General features: G+C 31.8%; 1 protein-coding gene and 1 long non-coding RNA gene across 2 annotated transcripts; one reads left to right on the top strand and one right to left on the bottom strand.

Annotated features, from left to right (window-relative positions):
• Nucleotides 1-596: 596 nt before the first annotated feature.
• On the bottom strand, nucleotides 597-4653 carry LOC145031207 (uncharacterized). The gene is made up of 7 exons (XM_078979721.1): nucleotides 4159-4653; nucleotides 2439-2945; nucleotides 2246-2356; nucleotides 2022-2141; nucleotides 1875-1922; nucleotides 1348-1778; nucleotides 597-1255 (listed from the first exon to the last, which is right to left on the bottom strand). The coding sequence occupies exons 1-7, from the start codon at nucleotides 4628-4630 to the stop codon at nucleotides 722-724; spliced, it is 2223 nt and encodes a 740-aa protein (XP_078835847.1). The 5' UTR covers nucleotides 4631-4653; the 3' UTR covers nucleotides 597-721.
• A 3081-nt stretch (nucleotides 4654-7734) lies between these two features.
• On the top strand, nucleotides 7735-8744 carry LOC145031206 (uncharacterized). The gene is made up of 2 exons (XR_013676870.1): nucleotides 7735-8067; nucleotides 8394-8744. It is a non-coding gene; the product is annotated as an uncharacterized LOC145031206 (long non-coding RNA).
• Nucleotides 8745-24130: the final 15386 nt, after the last annotated feature.

Genomic DNA, 24130 nt, shown 5'->3' with positions numbered 1-24130 from the left:
CGCAACCTCCGGTCGTCAAACAGCACCCCCTATGCGATGGCAACCTTGCACCCAAATGCTCCCCCCCTTCAAAATTCGACTCTCAAAATGGCCTTGTACCTCTTCACGAGCCCTAAGCTCTGATACCAAGTGTAGGTTGGGGTCCCTTAAAAAACACACACCACTCATAGTTGTATGTGAAAGTAAACTTGTAGGGAGAAAGCTTATATATTCGAATGAAAAATAGAGGTAAAAACAAAAGAAATAATACACCTACTTATAATTAAAATAAACATGCACATGCTTATCAACGTCATCTCATATAAACTCGGTCAAACTAAACCATTTCTCATGTGCAAATTCTAAAATCATGGGTATAATCCCTTTATTTCAGCATGACTCGACCAAACACTTCTGGATTGTTAACTGGATCTGACCCATGATCCGTTGAACCAACCGAATAGCACAACATGGCCGTGTATAATGATAAGATGACTAGATTATTTTGTAGTTAATATGTTTCAATAATGACAAATCCACGCTATTGTACACTATGATTTCACAACAGCTATTTTCCAAGATTCAAAGCATTACAATGTAGTTCACAACTTCCAATATGATTCCGATGATCTTAAACATATTATCAAATCAGTATTTCTCTATCCCAATAAGAATAATCTCTTTTCTTACCAAAAATACTACGACCATATGTGGCACTCATCAAGTCTAGGACAAGAGGGAACTACAAGGTCACAAACGAAGTAATTGGTAGGCATGTCAACACAGCTATAGGGATAAGAACCCTTGAGTGGCTTTGGCCAAATACAATATACAAAGTTGCAGCAAAAGCTACTATCATGGCTGTGGTTGAAATGAACAAGGTGGTCAAACCAATTATCAACTTTGTAGGCAACTTGAGGAGAAAGTCTTGCTCAGCAAAACGTGCAGTGAGAATCGACAAAAACATTAACAGTGACGTAACAACTGCAAATAATGATATGGCATCTGATATTGCGAATATAGTGAAGGCGGTTTTGTAGGTAAAAATTGGTACTCCAGTATCCTGGTTGCTTCCTCCGGGCACTGTAATGGCTGCTGCAAACACAATGGTGATGATCAATGTAGCTGTAATTGTATAAGACTCTGCAGTAGACTTCATCCACTTTTCTCCCTCAATCACCAAGTCTTTGTGCTCTCTAGTAAATACCATTTTTGGTGTTTCGCCGCTAGAGTTCTTTTGAATGATGCTTAGAGGACACACAAATCCTTCAACTTCCTACAAGATTACAATATGTTAACAAGGCTTAATAAACAAATGTTGATCTTTAATCATCAAGTATGGCGATTTTGAATCATAGAGATTCTTACCTTAAACCATAGTAGTTCTCGTTGTATCTGTAAAGCTGCCCTTGATATAAGATTCAGTTTGTTGGATGGTGCCAATCTTGCAGCCAAGTGCAATAGGTTATTCCCAGAAGAGTCTTTAATTGTTCGATATATATTCCTATGTTCGCTCATTTCATATAGTAGGTTGTAAACCTTTTCTGATCGATTTATCACAGCATATTGAATAACGTTGTGGCCATCTTCATTAGCACTCATAATTGCACTTGGGAAGAAATACACAATACGTTGTACCACCTCGTATGAATTTTGTCTTGCAGCTTCAAGAATTGGATTTGTGTAATACTGAGGGAAAGAGCTCGAATGTTTTGTTTTAATTGTCAAACTACATGCATCCTCTAATAGTTCCATAGCATCTTCGTGAATTCGAACTCTCTCTTTAATAAATGGAGACACTGCAACATAGACCCAAATGAGCATCGCAAATAAAGAAATACCTTTTGGTCTCTTTTTTTTTGGTAATACAATGATGGTTTGATGATTCATCTTACCTAACATCCTAACGATCCGCAGTAAAAGCATAAGACAATAGTCAATACCTGCATTATCGATAAAATCTTTGTTAGATGGACCAGGTTATGATCGGAATGCGCAACCAGTAAGTTAGAAATTGAAGGAAACATAGACTCATGACCTACCGATAAAGCATGGGACAATACAGAACAAGGAAACACATGGACTACATCTTTCAAAAATGTCAAAAATACAATTCCCACAGGTTTCGCAAAAGACGTCTCGTTGCTCGACCATATCAGTCCCTTCAGTATAAAAAGTGGATTACAAGAAATTCTGTTGTGACGCCCTATAAATAATTACACAATATGTAAAAGAACATGCAGAATCAAGTTTAAAATCAAAAAACCTATATATTCTTCCAATATACTAAGTTCGCATGGAAAATTTTGAGCTATAGCCATCAGCACAGCATCAGTATGCAATGTTTTGTAATGCTGCATCAGATCCTTCGCAAAGCCTACATATATTCCAAATTCAGCCATTTTCGTTTACGTGCTTAGTTTTTTAAGTATTGGAATTGGAGTCCAGTCGACACTTACCAAAATCTTTGGAGGAAATAACATTAACTAAATGCTCATCACCACTTGTGCCAGAAAACAGCGCATCCTTCTCTATGTCAGTATTAATGTATTGCAACAGAAGCTTAGATGTCTCGGTATGCATATTAGAGAGAGCTATGGCTAATGGTGTGTGACCCTTGTTGTCCTTGGCCAACAACAATTGTGGGTATCTTCCCAACAGTATGTCAGTAGCTTCGGTGTTGCCAACTATAGCAGCAACATGAAGTAGTGTGCTTCCATCTGAATTTCTCACATCCAATAGATGTCTGTTCTCTGGTATGACTCCCAACAGTCGCTGCAAGAACCATGGTTCCTTGGAAGTACCAACTGCTACATGGAGTGCTGTGTTTCCATTATTTGTGATTTTGTTTAACACTGTAACTTGTCGTTCCACCAAAACTATTTCAACATCCCTCCATTTTCCTCCGAGGGTAGCCTTATACAATTGTTTCTGAACCTCTGCTCTTTCTTGATCTCGTATTGTATCTAAATTTCCATCATGTTATTATAAAGGTGATAACTAAAGACTGAATATATGTCGATCCTCTAATTTAATCCAAACATTTACACTCCACTCCCGAAAAGAAAACCGAAGAAAACAAAAGTAAGGAATTGATCTTCCTAAAAAAAACATTTAGGAAGATAGTTTATAAAGAAAATTAACTTGAATCTTATTTTCTTTTCTCTTCCTTTTTCTCGTTAAATGAAACTCGAGAGCAATCCGTTAGGGATTTCAAAGGATGAAAAAGAAAACCATTGACATACATACACACGCACATGCATCATGCACACATAGAGACATGCATACATTCAATTGCAGGCCTAAAACGGCTTATGGGCCGGGTCTAAAAGATTAGTTTAATGGGGCGCTCTGCTGTACTTCATATAAACATGGGAAAATGATTTAAAAGCCCAACGAAGTTTCCAAACTATTCAAAAAACCTCAATCATGTTTTGTCTGTTTAAAAAAACCCAACGAACTTAACCTTTTGTCTAAAAAGTCCAACAAAGTTTCAAACCGTTCAGAAAATTCCAATTTTGTTTTGTTTAAGTTCGTTGGGTTTTTTTTGAACAGTCAAAACATGATTGGAGTTTTTTAAACGTTTTGGAAACTTCGTTGGTCTAATAAGTCATTTTTCCGATATGGTAATAAACCACGTCATCTGTTTCCCTTATTTGACTTTTGATAAAGTGTAACTTAGTTGGGCTTTTTAGATAAAATGTTAAGTTTGTTGGGTTTTTTTGAACAGACAAAATATTATTGGAGTTTTTTAAACGGTTTGGAAACTTCGTTGGATTTTTAAGTCATTTTCCCTATAAACATCGTATGTGCATAGAGGTAAAGTCCACCAATCAATGGTCAAACAAGCTAATGCAAGTGTTAAGGGTTTTAGGTCATTTTACATGTTATGTCGATTTAGTAGAGTATAAGTAGGAGTCTTGTGTTTTTTTTTTTTTTTTTTTTTTTTTTTTTTTTTTTTTTGTCATGGATCTTTGCAACAGAAATAGTCGGATTTGGGAGAGACTTGGCCTCTCAAAAGCCAAGAACCCTTTGTGTTTCTTTTGATTTGAGTCTCGATTCAAGGAATAAGAGTTTACAATTTGGCAATTAAACCCTAGGATACAACTAGACTCAACTCCTTTACATTAAAAGCTATAAATGCATTATCATATATGAGTGTTAGTTTAAAGATTTTACCTTCAACGACTAGCAATTCTGGTGGAACAACAGCAGGAGCAAACATAGTCTCCAATTCATCCCATACTTCTTTTGCACAGAAGTCAGCTGCATTTCTCTCTTGATAGACTTTTTCTTTGAGTCGATCCACAACATAGGTGAGTGTTTGTTTAGAGAGAGCACCAAGAATCCAACCCTTCACCAGGGCATCTGATCTTCTCCACAACTTGTGATGAGTTTGATGGTCTCCCACTTTCTCCTTGCCTGAAACATTATTACTGGTTTGAGGGATGACCAGTGTTCCATCAATGAAACCAAGCATACCATGACTCTCTAACAGACATAGCATCTGTGTTTTCCAAATCTCATACTCATCCCTTCCACTCAACTTCAAGGTAACAAAACTAGGGGTATAAAAATGTGATGGGTATGGGTATGGGTTTTCTTCACCAACTTCTAGTGTGACATGTGGATTAGAGCTTGAGCCTGCCATCTTTGTATGTTTTTTTAGTTATTTCTTTCTTTCAATCCTGGTTACTCCTCTTGCATACATGATTATATAGGAAAACGGATTTGATTTGTGGTCCCACAAAGCCACTTTTAAGATTGCATCCTCGTTATATGTTTACATGTTATATAAAGATAGAGTTGATTTGTGGTGCCCACAAAAGAGACTTTAAGATTGCATCCTCCCCAAGTAATTCTTTCATATAATAAAAGTTTGAAGCAAAGAATATTTGTTATAAAAGTTATTACCAGACGAATTTAATATGAAATTATTTATCAAAATATAATAGAAGTACGTGCCTGAACCTCATTCTTTTACTACAAAATGAAAAGAACGAACACCTTTGTATATGCAGTCATCTACCAGGAGTTCAAGCTTCTGCCATTGTGACATTTGAATTAGAGCTTATTGATATAATGTTTACAAATAAGGTTAATATTGGCAGTTTGTTATGACAGTTTTACTATATGAATTCCTTGTTTTAAAATTCAGGGTGTTAATTAAAATATAAAAAATAGCCTAAATCTTATCATCAGAATTCCCTAAATTGATCATCAAATTCGAAAAATAAGAATGAAACCGAACTCAAAATTAGTTAGGACTTTGAAATCATGGATTTCATATAGGAAACAGTTAATTACATCCCCAGTCACCATATGAATATACTTTTTCGCATTTTACAAAATCAAGGTCAAAAATAAAATAATCATTCAAATGCTGATGAATTCGAATATATGAGTATTAGTTTGTAATATAGATAGAGATGGAGCAAACGGATAAGAAGTGTAGTACAGCATATCAATGAGTTCAAGAGGTGATGTCTGCAGCAATGGCGTCTTTTCTTCTTCCTCTTGGTAGTCTCCTGCAGGCAATTTTTCTTGATTCTTCTCTGTAAACATGTGGTTTTGTGTTTATGAAGATAAAGAGGTCCATGAATATCTAACTAGAGGTAGGTGCAACAAAAGACAAATATCTTTTTCTTTGATTTGCGGAGGCAAACGAAAGCAAGAAATCAATAACTTGACCAAATAGAGGTTTCTTTTTGTCACATTCTTGATTTCTGTAGATTTTTTCACAAGGACCTTCTGTAATCAAGAATATATTTACCTTATGCATGTATCTGTCGTAATTTCTTAGAACAGAAACTGCAACCGAAAATTCTTTAGTATACTAGAATGGAAATTGTGTTTGAATCGAAAACAAAAAAGGAAAAACAGAAAAATATCTAATTTAAATAGATTTGGTAATGAGGTTTTTTTTAAGCAATGAAAGGTCTTTTTTAAGAAACCTTTTTTTAGGTGACATGGGGGCATAGGGCCGAGAGTAGTATCACTACAAGAAAAGTCACTTTTAGTGACCAATTTTTTAGTGACAACCCAAAATCTAGTCTCTAAAACATCTTTTAATGAGCATATATTAAGTGGTCACTGAATTTTTGTAGTGCTGTTAAAAAAAAGACATCATTTTCACTACAAATGATATCAGTATCATAGTTTGATTGATGTAAAATACACCCTTAACTTTTAACAAGAGTGCATCAAGCCATACAAATCATTGATTTTATATAATTATAATAATTGGATGTTGACAAATCTATTTTTATGATAACAAAATCTTGAAATATATTTGCTTAGTGTAAAATCCTAACTCAACTAAAGAGATAATCACAACCCGCATAACATAAACATCACTTGTTCAAGTTCATCAAACATATTCCCTAAAGGAAGAAAAAAAAATGATAGAATCATAAAGAAATTTGAACACAAAACACTCAAGGTGTGGTTCTACCGACTGCCCAGTTCCATCTGATTGAAAAAATTGTTACCTGAGTAATATTCCAAAGTGTTTGAGCAGCAACTATAGTTTGAATAGATGATTGATATTTCTATAACGAATGTGGAGATCAAATCTTCCATTGAAATCGTTTTGCAGAGAAAGAGAGGAGAGGATATATGAAACTAACGATGATGGAGGGTGGCAACGGGGATGGAGGAGGGCAACGCTGGAGAAGGAGGTCGGCATCTGAGGGGACGTGATGGAGTTGTAGACTTGTGTTTATTCCGTTTTATTTGTTTTTTCTAAAAAAACCACTTCTGACCACTTATTATTGCGCCGTGTAGCACACGGGTAGGAATTGGCCCTTCGCAGCTATTTGTTTTTCAGAAGACTTCTAACTTAAAAACTATTGTGTGTGTTGCTTGACGCATCCTTAGACCCTCTACTTTAAACTTCTTCACACCTTACTTTAACTTATTAAAACAATCCACAGAGCTTAAAAACAAACAGACTTTTTATTATATGCTACAAACGTTTAGTCCTCGTCTTCTGCTATAGAGGTGGTCCACAAACTTCAGATATTTTCGTTTCGAAAAAACATACATCACCTTCATAAATTCGGCGATGAGGAAGAAGATGTGTAAAGGATGCATATTTTGGGAGAAAGAAAAAGAATCAGTCAAACCCTTTTTCTACTGCGGACCGAATCAACTCTTTTATATGGAACGAGTAAGATATGTGGACTGGGTCAGATATAAATCAAACAGCTTCATCGGACCAAATCAGACAAAAACGTGTGACCAGACCAATCAGCATCAAATCAAACAACCCCTAGTGACCAAAAATTTGATAGTTGTTATTGAATTGTCAATCAACTATAGAAAAATTTTATTATATTTAATTTCATAATAATTATTAGTGACTAAAAAAGTAGTCGCAATGACCAAAAAAGTAGTTGTCAATAGAATTATAGACTCAATGACCAAAAGTAATGGTCATTAAATACTATGTGGTGTTCAAAATTATAATCTTTTTTTATGATTGAAAAATTATAATTTATTTATTTGAAAACAATGTAAATTTATTATCTATAGAATTATATATACAATAGGGTTAATTTACAAACAAATAAAAACAAATATTACCAGCTATAACTTTTTTTTTTAATATATGATACTATTATACATTTACTATATCAATATAAAATAATATATTTATGTTATTAAATTTAAAAAATATATTTATTAAATTAGTTTTAATGAAAAGTAAATTAATATATAATGAAAATTTTAAACAAAATAACAGCTTCATATGGTATTTGCCCTGGATTGAAATATACGCACTACCACCACCCTCGTAGCTCCATCCACCGGCAGTTCGGCACCTCCTCTTGCCGGCCCACCGGCGTTGCTCCACCCCCTCCCTCAATGCACCTCCTTACGTCGGTATGGGAGTTTAGACATAATCGCATCGCCTCGCCGTTTGGAGGTAATTGAATCGCATCGTATATCTGTTTCGACCTAATTGCATCACATTCTATCTTCGTTTGGATCTAATCTGATATGTACGGATTCACACTGATACATAGACCATAGTCATATCTCCATTCGTCTCTCCTTCTCCATTCATCGCATCTACCATTTCAGGTCATTCTCTCTCTCTTTCTCTCTCTCTCTCTCTCTCTCTCTCTCTCTCTCTCTCTAACTGAGTTTAATTCCAATTTTTTTCTTTTTAAGTAGCTCTGAATCTCAATGATTTGTAATTTGACAATGAGTTTATTAGTTCTATGTTAGCTTCTCTTGTAATTTTAATCTTCACTCAGATAAGGAAATCCGGTGTAAATGCTTATGCCACTAATTTTGACTTCACCTACAGTATCCTAGATAAGCAAAGCAAATAAAGCTTTACTCATTTTCTTTTCCATTTTGCAAACAAACTCAGTTAGGCATGCTCTGATGGACAAAATTTACAGGAAAAACCAAGAAATTTCTCTTCCAGAAAACTCACAAGAAAGCAAAGGACATGCCAAGAGTGGGAAATTTGACCAAGGAGAATGTTGTTGGCTATAATACACAAATAAACAAAGGGCATTATTGTCCTTTTTGGGTTACTGTTGAATGTGACAGATATATCCAATATTGTATAAAACATCGTGACTATGGTTAGCAGGGGATTAGAAAATGTTGGTTTGATGCTTTAAAGATCTAGTATGATAAAAATTCTAAGGGGTATTTTAGTCCTTTTTTGGAATTTAATGGATCTAAGACCTGGTGTAACTATAATTCTACTCCTTTAATTGTGTTAATCTTGATTTTGGATGCAATTTGATGGGGATTAGTTTCATTAGAAAAAAGGATAGCAGAGGAGGAATGATATAAAAGATTTTTTTTTTTGGGTGAAAATGAGATGTTATAGTTAACCCTGTTCTTTGCAATTACAAATGCTTTGAGTTTGACACAACAAAAGTTTATAAAATATATTTTTTTGGTAAAAATGCATTACACTCCAATTTTTTTATAACCTGAACCAACAAAAACCACATAGACCATTCTGCCCCTGTTCAGAGATTGACCATTATCCCGTATTCAGAAATTGACCATCATGTTACTTTCTATTTCCTTTCTTATTAAGGTGTTGTACTTTAAAAAAATAGCCAGTTATAGCATTCTAAATTCAGTATTTTCATATTAGAAAACCTTATCTGTTCAATAACAATTTAGAATAATAATGTCTTTTATGGAATTGTTTGATATCCATAGTAGCCACTTGATGAATCAAAGAAGACATTGAGAATGGATAATCCACTTAATCATGTAAGATTAGAAATTTACTTAGTGTTTTGTATAATGAGTTGGAAAAAAATGGAATGGTCATTCCATTTTATTGAAAAAACATTTTTGTTTTACCTGATAGAATGGAATGTGGCCATTAGAGGGGTGATTTCTTTTCATTACATCATGGAATGGAATGAAAATTTGCAATATAACCCAATTTTAACTGTGTAATTTTTATTTATTTAAATCTTCGTAAAACAAAATTGATTCATTTAGCTAAACTATAATTTTTTATTTTTTATAAACTAAAAAAATATTGTTTTTATAATATGATCTTATTTGGGTATTTGAGAGTGTGAAATGGGGACATGATTCTCCATTTTAATATTATTTTGACTTCAATTATGTGTGATGATGTTTTTAGCTTGTGGTGGGATATCAAATACATGTTAATTATTTTATAGAGATTGCAGGCAGGGTCAATATTGACTTGGAAGGATTGTTTATAGAGGCTACAAACAGATGAGACAGATATTGCACAAAAAAAAGTTGTCTTGAAGCAAATCATATTGTTTGAATAACCGGAAGAGTTGAATCTTCTCTTTTCTTTTTTTCTTTTTCTTTTTCTGTAATTTACTAGAAAGTTGTGTTAAGGTTTTGTTAAGGACATGATGCAAGTTTGTATGATAATCGAGGCGATGCCAATTGGAGAATAATTTTCCCCCACAATTTATATATTTTTAAATTGTTCATAGTATATCAACCACTGATCAAGTTCCATGTGGATTAAATGCAAGAAATAGCAACAAAAATCAGTGATGAGTTTTTTTGGTAACTAGTTGGATAAATCAATGACGATTTTTACGGTAACAAATAGGATAAACTGATGACGACTTTCTATTGTCACTAATCGGATAAGACAGTGATGGCTTTTTATGGTCACTAATTATGTAAGACAGTGACGACTATCATTGATTAGTGACAACAGTAAGTGACGAAACGGGTCACATTTTATATTTTGGTCACTATCCGTTTTTGTGACGAAAACTGACAGACAAAAATATTGGTTACTAAATCATTTAGCGAGGACTTCTTCTACTGTTAGTGACCATTGACCATTCCATTTTCGTCACTAATTAGGATTCTTCTATAATAGTTGCTTGTGTTGTGTTAGGTTTGGCTTAAGAAACATGATATTAAAACTAAAATAACATAAATAATCAAATAACAAAACAATAAATTTCAAATTAAAGGCCGTTCAATCTAAAAAAACTTCGATATTGAGATTGATAGGATTAATTCATAGATATATCCATCAAATTGATGCAAAGGTTGTAATGTTTTTCATCGTCTTTGTCATGTGTTAGGATAACCACTCCACCCCTAATAAAGACAGTCCAAATTCTCTAACATTCAGAAAAACAATTTATATTAGCTTGATAAGCATATAACTTTTGAACGTTAGTGAATGTTGGCTCACGCAAATATTTTGGACAGTATATCGAAATAATACATCTACAAAACTCCTCAAGGCTTTTCTTGCGACCCGCTTGGATATTCAAAAATCTTAATCCCATGAATATGATATCAAATTGTATGACAATTGACGAACTGTACCTATGTATTTTTGTATTGGAATAAAACTTTCATAGCTTCTTGAGTTAGGATGTCGTAGACTCGCTCTCCAAATCATCAACTAAACATAGAAATAAATGTTTATTCATTCTAAATCGTCAACGAAAAAGTTCCCTACCATAAACAACATGTTCATTAAAGTAGTGTGTCATAAGACGTTCATTTGTGGCATAAAGGGTCTTCTTCGTCTTTGGTCCATTTATTTTTCTATAGATGTGGTCCACAGACTCCAAACATTTTATCTTTTAAAAAAACAATGATTATATTAGTGAGGTAAGTGGTCATTCCTTGATAATTAAAAATAATGGTTTTGACTTTTGATATGTATATAAGCTCCAAATGTGGCCATTTTCGAATAACTCTATTAAGTATTAGATAATCCAAAACATCTCATTAGTAAACTAAACATATATACAGGTCTAAAACATCCTTTTATCCATTTACCACTTTTTCTCATTTAGCGTCATATTATGATGTCTTTCGAGTTCTATCATATCACAACATATTTTTTAAAGTTTACAAAAAAGCTTAGTTTACCAAAAATCTCATACTTCCATGCCTTAAACTCGTTTTAGGCAACACACATACACAAATTCACTAAAAATGGAAATAGTTATCCAACTTACCATTCACCCAATTTATCATTTCCTTGTTCACACATGATTCAAATACTATTCTAAGACTCATTTGTGACCAATATGCTCACATATTTGTTAAAACAAAATTCTTATTTCATGAGATTATATACCATTTTAAGTAAAACTTCTATTTATATGATCAAGATTTTATTTGTATTTCTTTATTGCATCAATATATGTCATTTGGAATTCATTTACACATTTATGGAAGATTTTACACCAAATTTATATCTAGCTTTCCAAAACATCTTTGCTAAAAGATCATATTTCAGTCTAATTTCCAACTTTTACGACAATATCAAACGCTCATCTAATTCATATCGATTTCATAAGTACTTTCTTGTTATTAGTGTACCACACTTTTAAATCAAATTCCATTAATTATATATAACATCACTAGATTAGATATCCATGATCCACAAGGGTTGAGATTACAACAGAAATCAAAATTTTATGAGAAAATATTCACTTAAAGTTTAAAAACCAAAATACCCAACTTTAACTGTTTGTTTGTACAACACAAGCATCCATAGGAAAAGAGTAATATGTTTGTATTCTTTATTGAGTTAAAACCGATCACAAATTCACGATGGTCATGTTTTCAAACAATTTAACTTGTGACGGATAATAACCAAAAATATAAGTTTGTAGGATAATCTTTTAATGAAAAGGTGTCCATAATATGTGACTATGATGAAAAGCCCATAATTAGAAAGAAAACAAAAAAAAAAAAAAAAAAAAAAAAAAAAAAAAAAAAAAAAAAGACGTGATTGTAATACTCATGTGCAAATAATAATAATAATAATAATAATATATGTAAATATTGAAAATTTTGAAAAGGATAAGTTCGTAATCAATGCAACAAGTTGGTTTCCATTTACAACTTAAATTACGGAAGAGCGTAGGCGGGTACCCGATTTAATTATCCGGAACCGGAACCGATGGTTCCTAAAATACTGGAACCGGAACCGGAACCAGAACCGGCGGATAGCAGTACTACTGGCGGGTACCCTGTTCGTTACATTTGTTGAATTTTTAAAACATTTAAAACTATACCTATAAGTTAGCATTCAAAGAATTGAAGTCCATAGTTAAACAAATGTTTCTATGAGTTAGAATTTAGCATTAACATAATAGTAACTTATGTCTATTATCTACAAATTCTATTTTATATAGATAGTTTAATTTCAAAGTGAAAATTATATATGGACATTTAAAGTTTCAAAACAAATTATTTAAAATTCTAGAATTTTAAATCATGTTATTCAGGGGGATATCGTATAACGTATATGATTGTGATATATATATATATATATATATATATATATATATATATATATATATATATATATATATATATATATATATATATATATATATATATGAAGCTTGTTTCCTTTCACCACATTCATTTGAAATTCTCATGACTTTTTAATTTCTTTCTAATAATGATTATAGTTTGGTTAATAAGGTTAAATAAATATAAAACTAAAGGGTAATCATAAATAAACTAAATTTTAATATTAAATTAATATATTTTCTTCTACTTATAAAGTTATGTTTTTAACTTTTAACATGTTATACTTAATTTACTAGGTCTAATATGATCTTGTATGTAAATCATTACCATTTAAATGCTAAAACTTTTGAACAATTTGTATAAAATACTTAAATTGTAAATAGTTAAAAATAATAAATTGTATTGACTTTCTAATAATGATTATAAGTAGGTTAACAACTAAATAAGTATCAAACCTAAAATGTAATTATAAATAAACTAAATTTCAATATTAAAATAATATTTTTATTTTTACTTATAAAGTTATGTCTTTAACTTTTAATATATTATAATTAATTTATTAGATTTAATATGATATCGTATGTAATCCATTATCAGTTTAAAGCTACAACTTTTGAACAATTTGGACAAAATACTTCAATTATTAATTTAAATATAACATTATAGGGTCAACTTTAATATAAATTTCAATTCCACTTAAAATACCCAAAGAATATTTTGTGATTAGTTAAAAGTGATAAATTATAGTGGTAAATGCAAAAACTAAATTGTAATACCAATTTAACTAAAATATTTTCTAAATATAATTTTATAATCGTTAAAATTTTTTAAATAAGTAGCTTAAAATAAATTACAATAACAATAGTTAAAAATAACTCTATATAAATGATTATATTGTTACCTTTAAAATAAAAAAAAAATGTTTTGATGTATTAAATAATTACAATGATATAAATTAAAACATTAAGCAAATAAATTTTAAAAAATTAATTAACAATAACAAAAACTATAACTAACATTAAACCATATATTATAGTTAATTTTATTCATGAGTAACCCGCGAGTAGAGATCATTCAAAAGATTGAGATTAAGCAGTTTTAATAGATGTATATATTATCATATAATTCAAAATAATCAACATATTATATTCACTTAGTATATGATTTATTATAACAAATTTAACAACATTATTGTTATATTTAAAAAAAACATATATTTGTAAAGATTTCAGCTATATTGATGCTTATGCGTAACGCGCGGGCATTCGCCTAGTATATATATATATATATATATATATATATATATATATATATATATATATATATATATATCCTCCTTAATAAATGATTATTTTTTTTGCCACATGTCAATCTCTCATGAGTTTTGACACTTGTTAATTTTTGGTTTGTTTCAATTTTAAAATTAAGGTCATATATATATATATATATATATATATATATATATATATATATATATATATATATATATATATATATATATAGAAAGTATTATATGATATTAAATTGCAATAAATACGTTTCTTTTTTTTTTTTTACTTTAAAGTTTTACATTACAAATATTTTTTGTTTACACTTTACTGTTTAATCTTTTTTTAAATCAACCCATGTAATACACGGCTTTCACACCTAGTGTATGTGTGTGTGTGTGTCTCTCTGTCTCTCTCTCTCTCTCTCTCTCTATATATATATATATATATATATATATATATATATATATATATATATATATACCGGTTTCGATGGGTACCCAACGGGTACCGGTTCCGTAAAAATGAAAACCGAAACCGGAACCACTTAAGGCGGTTCCGATTCCGGAACCGGCGGTTTCGAGGCGGTTCCAGTTCCGAAAGCGGATACCCAGTTCCAATGCTCACCCCTAATTTAAGTCATTCATTTTTTTCTCGTCCCATGTTTTATTTTTTATATTTTATTAATAGTAACATTGTTTAAAAAACCAGTGTGAATTGGTTGGTTAGATCGAAAATCAGAGAAGGAATAGATCAACTAATACTTGTTTTATGTTTTTTCTTTAACCTAAATAAACCAGTCAATTTTTACTAAAATTCAATTGAAACAACTAAATTAAACTGGTTGAACCAATCAAATTAAATAAACATAAATGGAAATGAATCATTTTGCATAAAAATATTTGATGTTTTTTCAGATCTAATTAGATTTCTTTGAATAAAAACACATGTTAAATGTTTTGAAAGTCTTTAATGCATTTGTATTCATCTAAAATTATATTTTGTTTCAACATTATACTTCATTTTCTTTTTAATTTGTTTTTTAATGTATTTGGAGTTTTACAACTTTTATTTATATGTATTTTTATGTTTATACTTGTGGATGTTTATATGTAAGTAAAAAATAAGAAAAATTATAAATATTATAGAAACCGGTTAAACCGGGAACCAATCACCATATTGGTTCAACTAAAAAACCAATTTTTAAAAGACCGAATAGTATTATGCAGGTTCTACTTCTAGAGTACAATAAAAGTAGGGAAATTCGGTAATCTAATTGCTTTATAATATTATTTAAAAGAATAACTAGAAAATTATTAAATGAACATTATATCCAGAATAGGTCATTTTGGACTCGTATTCATAATCGTTAAATGTTAAATGAGTATAGGATTCGATCCGATAATGTGATCCCCCTATAAATACCATTTCTTAGCATTTCATACTACATTTCGGACGACATTGCGAGCACCATTCCAATTGTAAATGTCTTCTTCTAGCGGTGAAAATGTTCATTTTTTATATGTACGTTTCCAATATCTTTATAATTATATGTCTTTAATTTAGATTATATATTGAACCTAGATAATATATGCAATTATATAGGTATTATTTGTTTTTCTATGATTTTTAGTGGTTTTTAGGCGAATATAGGACTATATGTGGTTGTATGTAACACTAGATCAACAAATCTTAGAAATTATCCAAATTTTTCCTTGTCCAAAAATGATTTTGGAATTAGTAGACCTTGTACGGAATATATAGAACTTGCCCGGAATACAAAGAACAGTTCGGGAATATAGATCCGGGATGTTTTTATTCGAGATGTTGGTCCAGATTTTTTGGTCAGGAATGTACAAATTTGGATTTGTGTCTTGAATGTCCTCTGGAACATACATACAACAAATATATAATTAATGATTCTTTTGATTGTAGGATGACAGAACATACTATGTGATTGTGACTATAAACTGCAAGTGTGAACTTGGATGAGAAATCATTGCTCGTTTACAAAATAATAATAATAATAATAATAATAATAATAATAATAATAATAATAATAATAAATTAAAAAAAAAAGTCCAATTTGTGTGGCCATGTTTAGGGCATCTCGTTTTGGTGTTTATGTTAACATGTCGATGGGTGTTAAATATCTCCATTTACTCCTTCACTATCTTATGTGTAAGGAATATACTACTTTACCTCGAGTTGACATGCATAAGCTTGTATTTCCGGTACACGACTATCGGGTTTACTTCAATAGGAATGTTTTCTGCCTAATTCCAACTTATGGTTCAAGGACTATTTTCTCCTTAGTTCTGATTCTGTACAGTTCATACAACGTGTATATCCATTTGCGTTGCATTCATATTTGGTAAGAATGGCTGACGTTATTGTTGGATTTTAGCCATAAGAACATCCTATGTGCTCATACAAACCCTAATGCTTGGATCTAGGTTTCTCTATTGTACATGCAATTCATCCAAGACTATAAACCCTAAATCTAGCATATGATAATAAATATCAACATAAGAATGGGTTTAAGATATTACCTTGATTGTTATATAGCAATAACAATCACAATTCCTGATTGTATTGACTTTAGAAAGCTTATAGTCACAAATGTCACTCCTCTAATGGTTCACAAACACCAAGAGCAAGAGGATGAAGAGGAGAAGAGAAGGAGACACCCAAAAACCCTCCAAAACCCTAAAGATTTGTTAGCCCACGTTTTTGGTGCTCTGTGGATCTTTAAATAGTGAAGCTATTAGGGTTATCAAACAAGGAAACCTTAATTTGGATGCTTAAGCCGTAAGCAACCCATGGACTCCTTCCTTAAAGGACTTAGGACGATTTCTAATGGGTTTCCCCATAGAATTCGTCCACCCCTTTAATATGGAGTCCATTAGCTCAATATTCAACTATCATACAATTGACAGTTCAAGTCCCTTAAGTTTAATTAATCTCTTTTAGCCACAAACTTAATTCTTATTAATTCTTGACTAATATTAATTAAATAATATGATTTCTCCTTTAATATATTACTCTCATAATATATTAATAAATCATATTTAATCCTTTCTCTCCATAATTCATCCTATCAAGTTGCTTTGGTGAAGGCAACCAAAAAGGACCATGCACCATCGGGTCAAGTACATACCAAAATAGTTGTGGACTTAGACACTAATTCAACAGTCTCCCACTTGGATAAGTCTAATAACTATTCTGCATATGACTTCAGATCCTGATCTGCAATCGTAGCTTTCCAAAGCCGCTGTCAACTCTGATCTTATCAGATACGCGTGTCCTTTAGATAAGGGATCATATATTTCTCCATTCTAGATATTATCGTATAGACTGAGACATGGATCTAAATCATTCTCTCTGTCTATGTGTTGTTTCCTGAATTCAGTTTTATGACGACTGACAACAGACTACAATTGAACACATCAATTTAGTCCCGGCTTGGCCAAGCGCTTAGGTGCCATCACTAAATCATCGAGGGGCCCACAGATATCACTTTTATCCTAATTTGGATATAAGGAACGGATAAACTTTGACTCAATGCTCGCTTGCACTCACTCACCAAATCACACACAACAATATGTTTTATAACACCTAGTTACTGGTGCGTTTACATATTATCAATGTGCAACCGAATCGCAAGATACAACTCACACATCTCGGTTTCAAGAATATAAGATATTATCGTCTCACCAATCAGTCGTAATAAAATTCATGAAGTGATCCAAGTGAGCGTGGGTTTAATCCAATGCTCAAATCATATTCATAAGCACTCATGAACGTTGCAGCAAACATTTGCTTATGTCTAATGCTCTTTAGACAATCCACACACCAATTCATGACAGTCTTCATTCATACATACTTCCAACATATGAACAACTGTGGTTCGTTCGAATAATTTGATTGTTCTGAACCAATTTAATTATTCGGGAAGTCAAAACATGCAAGGTGAAACACAAGGGTAATACTAATCCCATATGGCCTCAAACCTTTGAGTATAAATAAAACACCTTTTATTTATCACCATATCGATTACTCATTATTTTTCGTTTTGGGTAATCAACTTCTTACTTGAATTATTACACTTGTCCCATGCTCTTAGCATGCACACAATGTTTACCTATGGTTCTTACTTTGCGAAATAGATCAAATAAACACATTTCCAATCCTACTCATTTCACAACTCCTAATCCTTTTTTCACAAGTGTAAGAATATTAAATTCTTGCCACGTATAGAATATGCTAGATTCTAACATTTTATGCAATGATCCTTTTGTAATGTCATGCACTAAGTCACAATGACTATTGCCAATGAATTACAAAGCTCTCTATCGGAAATTGTTACAAGATAATTCCATAGATGTGATGTCTCTCACTCAAAGTACATTTCTTTGAACATCCTTTTGCATAAAATTTCTAATCTAGACATAGAATATCAATATCTAACTCCCAATATGGAAATGTTTCCATATTTTCCATATGACAACTCATTTTTAATAGAATCTTAACTATTCATAATAATGTTGATATGCTCCATCCAATACTATACTTCCAACTAGTCACAAGCGACCAATCCTCGGCGAACTTTGGATTGTCCTTTGATAGTTGTTTAATTGTCTTAGTCAAAACTGATTCATGTCCTTTTCCCTCTAAATGTCCTGGACATTTGGAAATTTTAGAATGGTCAAATATTATACCATTTACAATCGATCCTATACCCGAAGAATATGGGACACGATGCATAATGTCTTACATAAAGATACGATACTTTATCAATCTTCTGCCATAATACTTAATGTGTCACATTCTCACAATTCGAACTATGAAGAGGGATGCCATAATCATAATCAAAATTTTCAGAACGCACTTGTATCCTTAACTAAATTTATTAGCATTCCACAACCTAAGCCTTTAGATTTGAAATGAAACATAATATTCTCTCCCTTAATTATAGCAAAACAACTATTCAACCCTTACAACTTTGCGAGGTATGACTCTTGTTTTCTATAATTAATATTGCTAACTTGAAATACTTGCCTTAATAATCATACAATCATAACATTTATGCTCCCACTATCACGGTGATTATTATAAACATAACACTTATTCTCCCACTAGCTTTGACAAGTATTCAAAAACAGCTTAACTTTCAGAAAGACAATACCTATTGAATTTCTTAAGTTCATGTTTCTAATAACTAATGATTTGATAATCCTTTATCTAAGCTTCTCAATCTTATACACCTTTATCCAAGACATCTCATTTGTGTGTCTTAAAAAATTCAGACTAATTGCCAAATCTCACAACTCGATTATGGAAAGGGATACCGTAATCATAATCGAATTCGAGAATACAATTCTACAATCACTATCTTCTTAAAATATTTATTAGTGAAAGCATTTCCTCACAGTCATTTTCATGAAGGAGGAAATCTTATGACACTTAGATTTTCTTTGATGGTGTATGTGTTCCTATCCATGTGAATTTGTTAAAAAAAGGTTTACGACAAATTCAAACTCATATGGACCCAACTTTCTCAATCTTAATTTCTTGCCTTATGGTAACACGCTGCCCACCATGTCTTCCAAGTAGTTAAGCAGCTCACCCTTTCCTATCAATGAACTTTTCATTGATCAAGGTCCTTGCCTTTTATGCATTCAAATGAGAACTCATGGAACTCATATGCATAACTAACTCGATTGGAACATCACAGAAATAAGATAATGTCAACATGATAGGTTGTAAATCTCAAGTCGTGTGCTAGTGATGATCGATAAGGTTTATTTTGATTTGTTCTTGAAACCTTTCAAGACCATTAAGACTCCCACTGACCCCTTGACATATAAGATTCTCTTGTCAATAAAAATTTCTCGACAAACAAATATTCAAGAGTTAGTGTAGCTTTTATCAAGACAAAACACTTCACAAAATTGGTCCTAGTTGGTCTTTGTCTTATCCAAGACATCACAACTTTCCACATTTGGTGAATGTTATAAACCTTCTTAAGACTTGTCACTCAATGTCACAATCTTAACTCTAAGACTTGTTTTTGGAACGAAATATTATTGACTTCGTGATTTAACCATTTCTTCAATTCTTAATTCCTCTCCTCAGACATACAATTTTACTAAGACTCACTTAGATAATCAATTAAGATATGGTTGTTAATCATTAAGACCTATCATAAAACATAATAAAAGGTACTCTCCCTTCTTCTTAGAATAGAGAAACTTTTATCTTTCTGCCTACTTGATTCTTCTTATTCGTTCTGCTATTGATTTAAACTCTTTCAATCAATTCAGTATCACACTTAATCTTATAAGTATAATCATATTTACTAAACCTTTAGTAAATCATGACGAATATATTTGTTACTCTTGTGGTGGACTTGATCAACACACAGATTTGTGTACTCGATCTCCTAGTCCTTCACTTGACACTTTGTCAACGAATTAGTCTAATTTCCAAATATGAAGCTTCTCATTCATCATGCAATACTTGTTGTACGATTCCAAATCTCTATCCAATTGAAGCTTGGGCGATGAGAAACTTTCCCTATTTGGTAGGTTCTTGACCATTTCACAAATAACATAATTAAGAATCAAATCCATTATTGATAATAATATAAACATTCAAAACACCAATTTTCCGTACACGCCATCGCAAGGATAAATAAATAATATAAAATCAAAATTTTATTTTATTGCGGAAAAATTTGTCCTTACAATGCAATTCATTGAAAAACTATGCTAATACATATTTCTTAGCACTCTTATTCTAACTCTAAGTAGTAGCTCAAGAATCTAATCTTCAAGTAATGCGATCAAAATCCATTTCTCCATGATTAGATTCGGCTCACTTCTTCCCTTAAGCTTCCTCTCTTTTCTTCGATTCATTAAAAACATCAAATGTAATCTTATCACATCATGTATTAAGAATCTAGAATAGGAACTTAAAAGAGTTAGTTAATGGATGTTACCTAAATTAGAGCCATACATTTTGACTCTCCCATCTCTTACATCTCTTAGGTAAATAGGGCAGCTTTGTCTCTAATGCCCCTTCTCTTGGCAATAAAAGAAAATGAATTCCTTTGGAATGGCACATGGAATTATCTCAGAATCTACCTTTTCTGGATCTCCAATCTCACCATTTTTAATATCCATTGAAGTTTGGGAGTTTGATTTACCACACAAATTTTCTCGACCAGCTCGCCAAATCATTTCTGATTCAGCAGCTATAAGCAAATATGTCAAATCAATGAGGGTCACGTCATGATCCATCATATAGTACTCTCTTGCGAACTAATTATATGATTCAAGAAGCGACTGAAGAACCCAGTCAATAGCCACCTTACCTGAAATTTCGACACCCAACATCCTTAACCTTTCAATGTGTAACTTCATCTCTAAGACGTGTACACACACATGTTTCCCATGTTTACTTGCCAAAAGGGCTTGAGTGAGCTTGAACTTTTCAAGCCTTTGAACTTGTGGGTTAGGGAGAATAATTGGAGGACGTGGAGGAAGTGAAGCATGATCTCTTGTTCCTCGATCAAATCGTGGAATATCATCTTCATGTGGAAAGCTTGTTCCACGGGATTTGGGAATACCATAGTTGTCGTACTTTGACATCTACAAAACGGGAGAAACTAAATTCAAGTTAGTTGATTGATTGAGTCCTTAATAAATCACCTAAATGAGATATTAAGGCTAGGACCCAACACAATACGCTACAACCTAGAAAAAGGGTGCCGTAATCTAGTTGCAGTATATTTGAAGGTAAGTGAATGACGATTCACTAATTTCCACCATGAAAAACGAAAAAGAAATTTAAGTTTTAAATCTATGAAAACTCTCAGATCCTTTGAGATTCATTGAACATTTCAATGACATGTTTAAATCTCGATATACCCCTCTAGTTTGTGACTTGGATGCCGAGGATCACAAAGCGGGTGTGAATAACCATGCAAACTTACATGGTGCCCCCACATTTTACAGTCACCTATTCGATGTGTCGGTAAACCACACACGCTCCACCGAACTATAACAAACATTGAGTCACCCTTTGCTACCTTTGCTTAGAACCATTTAGTGTGCCGGTAAACCACACACGCTCCACTAACGTCTTTGCAAGGGTACAAAGTGTAATTTCATGTAATTGCATCAATTCACTTTTGCCTAAAAGTAACTAAGATTGGGAATATGTAAAACATTTAGTTACTTTTGTACTTCATTATACTTATAATGGAAGGTTTTGTCCTATCCTACCCGTTCGGCTAACGACCCTCCAGTAGTCAAGAGTGCGGTGGATAAGAGTGGATACCCATTCAATCGCCATTTTATAGGTAATTTCCTTAAACACCCCTTATAGATTAGCTTCGTGAATGAGGTCTACTAACAGTAAGACTGACTTTTACTCATACATATATATATATATATATATATATATATATATATATATATATATATATATATATATAATGTTATATATAGTATAGGGTGTATTTTACACTTTTAAAATACTAGGTGGTCAAATTTATCAATTATACTTTTAATTCAATCAAACTGTAAACCAAAACTTTATGGATTTATTAAACCTCTTTTAATTATACACCTTAATTAATTAATAAAACCATAAGGGTGTGATTTGAACTTTTCAAAAGAATACTAGGGTTTTAGAATTTAACATTTCTAAATTAAACTTTTAATCAACTTTTAAACTCCAAAACTTGAGGGCAAGTTTTGAAACCTTTTTCAAAACATTTGGGTTTCAACTATTTAAATTTCAAAACAAAAAAACTTTTGAGTTCAAATTTAAACTATAAAACCTAAAGGGAAAAAATTGAAACTTTTCATAACACAAGGATCAAATAACAAATAATATAAATTAAACAATTAATTTTATCATTATCTATATTTGACCTAATTTCAATTTCTTGCAAAATAAGTTATCCAATGAATACAAATATTCAAACTTTATCATATAAGGAAGTTATTATCTAATCAATTGGTAATTATCTTTTGTTTAATCAAGGATATACTCATAAATATGTATCAAGCCGGATTTTATTAATAAAAACATGTTTATGGTAATCATCCAAAGCCAAAAAAGGAAGAAAATCGTGAATATGAGCTGTCAGATGCTTTGACTCGTCGAGTCTGGACCTGGACTCGTTGAGTACAGCTGACTCGGTGAGTGCACCAAGTGACTCGGCGAGTCAAACACTCAGAAGCAAAAAATTTCAATTTTAAGTACCGATTTCGATCAAATATGCATCAATACAATAGAAACCAATCTAGGCTCTGATATCACTGTTGGGTTTTAGCTATAAGAACATCCTATGTGGTCATACAAACCCTAATGCTTGGATCTAGGTTTCTCTATTGTACATGCAATTCATCCAAGACTATAAACCCTAAATCTAGCATATGATAATCAATATCAACATAAGAATGGGTTTAAGATATTACCTTGATTGTTATGTAGCAATAACAATCACAATTCCTCCTTGTATTGACTTTAGAAAGCTTAGAGTCACAAATGTCACTCCTCTAATGGTTCACAAACACCAAGAGCATGAGGATCAAGAGGAGAAGACAATGAGACACCCAAAAACCCTCCAAAACCCTAAGGATTTGTTAGCCCACGTTTTTGGTTCTCTGGGGATCTTTAAATAGTGAAGCTATTAGGGTTATCAAACAAGGAAACCCTAATTTGGATGCTTAAGCCCTAAGCAACCCATGGACTCCTTCCTTAAAGGCCTTAGGACGATTTCTAATGGGTTTCCCCATAGAATTCGTCCACTCCTTCAATATGGAGTCCATTAGCTCAATATTTAACTATCATACAATTGACAGTTCAAGTCCCTTAAGTTTAATTAATCTCTTTTAGCCACAAACTTAATTCTTATTAATTATTGACTAATATTAATTAAACAATATGATTTCTCCTTTAATATATTACTCCCATAATATATTAATAAATCATATTTAATCCTTTCTCTCCATATCCTATCAAGTTGCTTTTGTGAAGGCAACCCAAAAGGACCATGCACCATCGGGCCAAGTACA

Source organism: Lactuca saligna, chromosome 2 (assembly GCF_052625555.1).
Source record: "Lactuca saligna cultivar CGN05327 chromosome 2, ASM5262555v1, whole genome shotgun sequence".
NCBI classification, from domain to species: Eukaryota; Viridiplantae; Streptophyta; class Magnoliopsida; order Asterales; family Asteraceae; genus Lactuca; species Lactuca saligna.
Note: the sequence above shows the minus strand (reverse complement) of the source record. Positions and strands in the feature narration are given on the sequence as shown.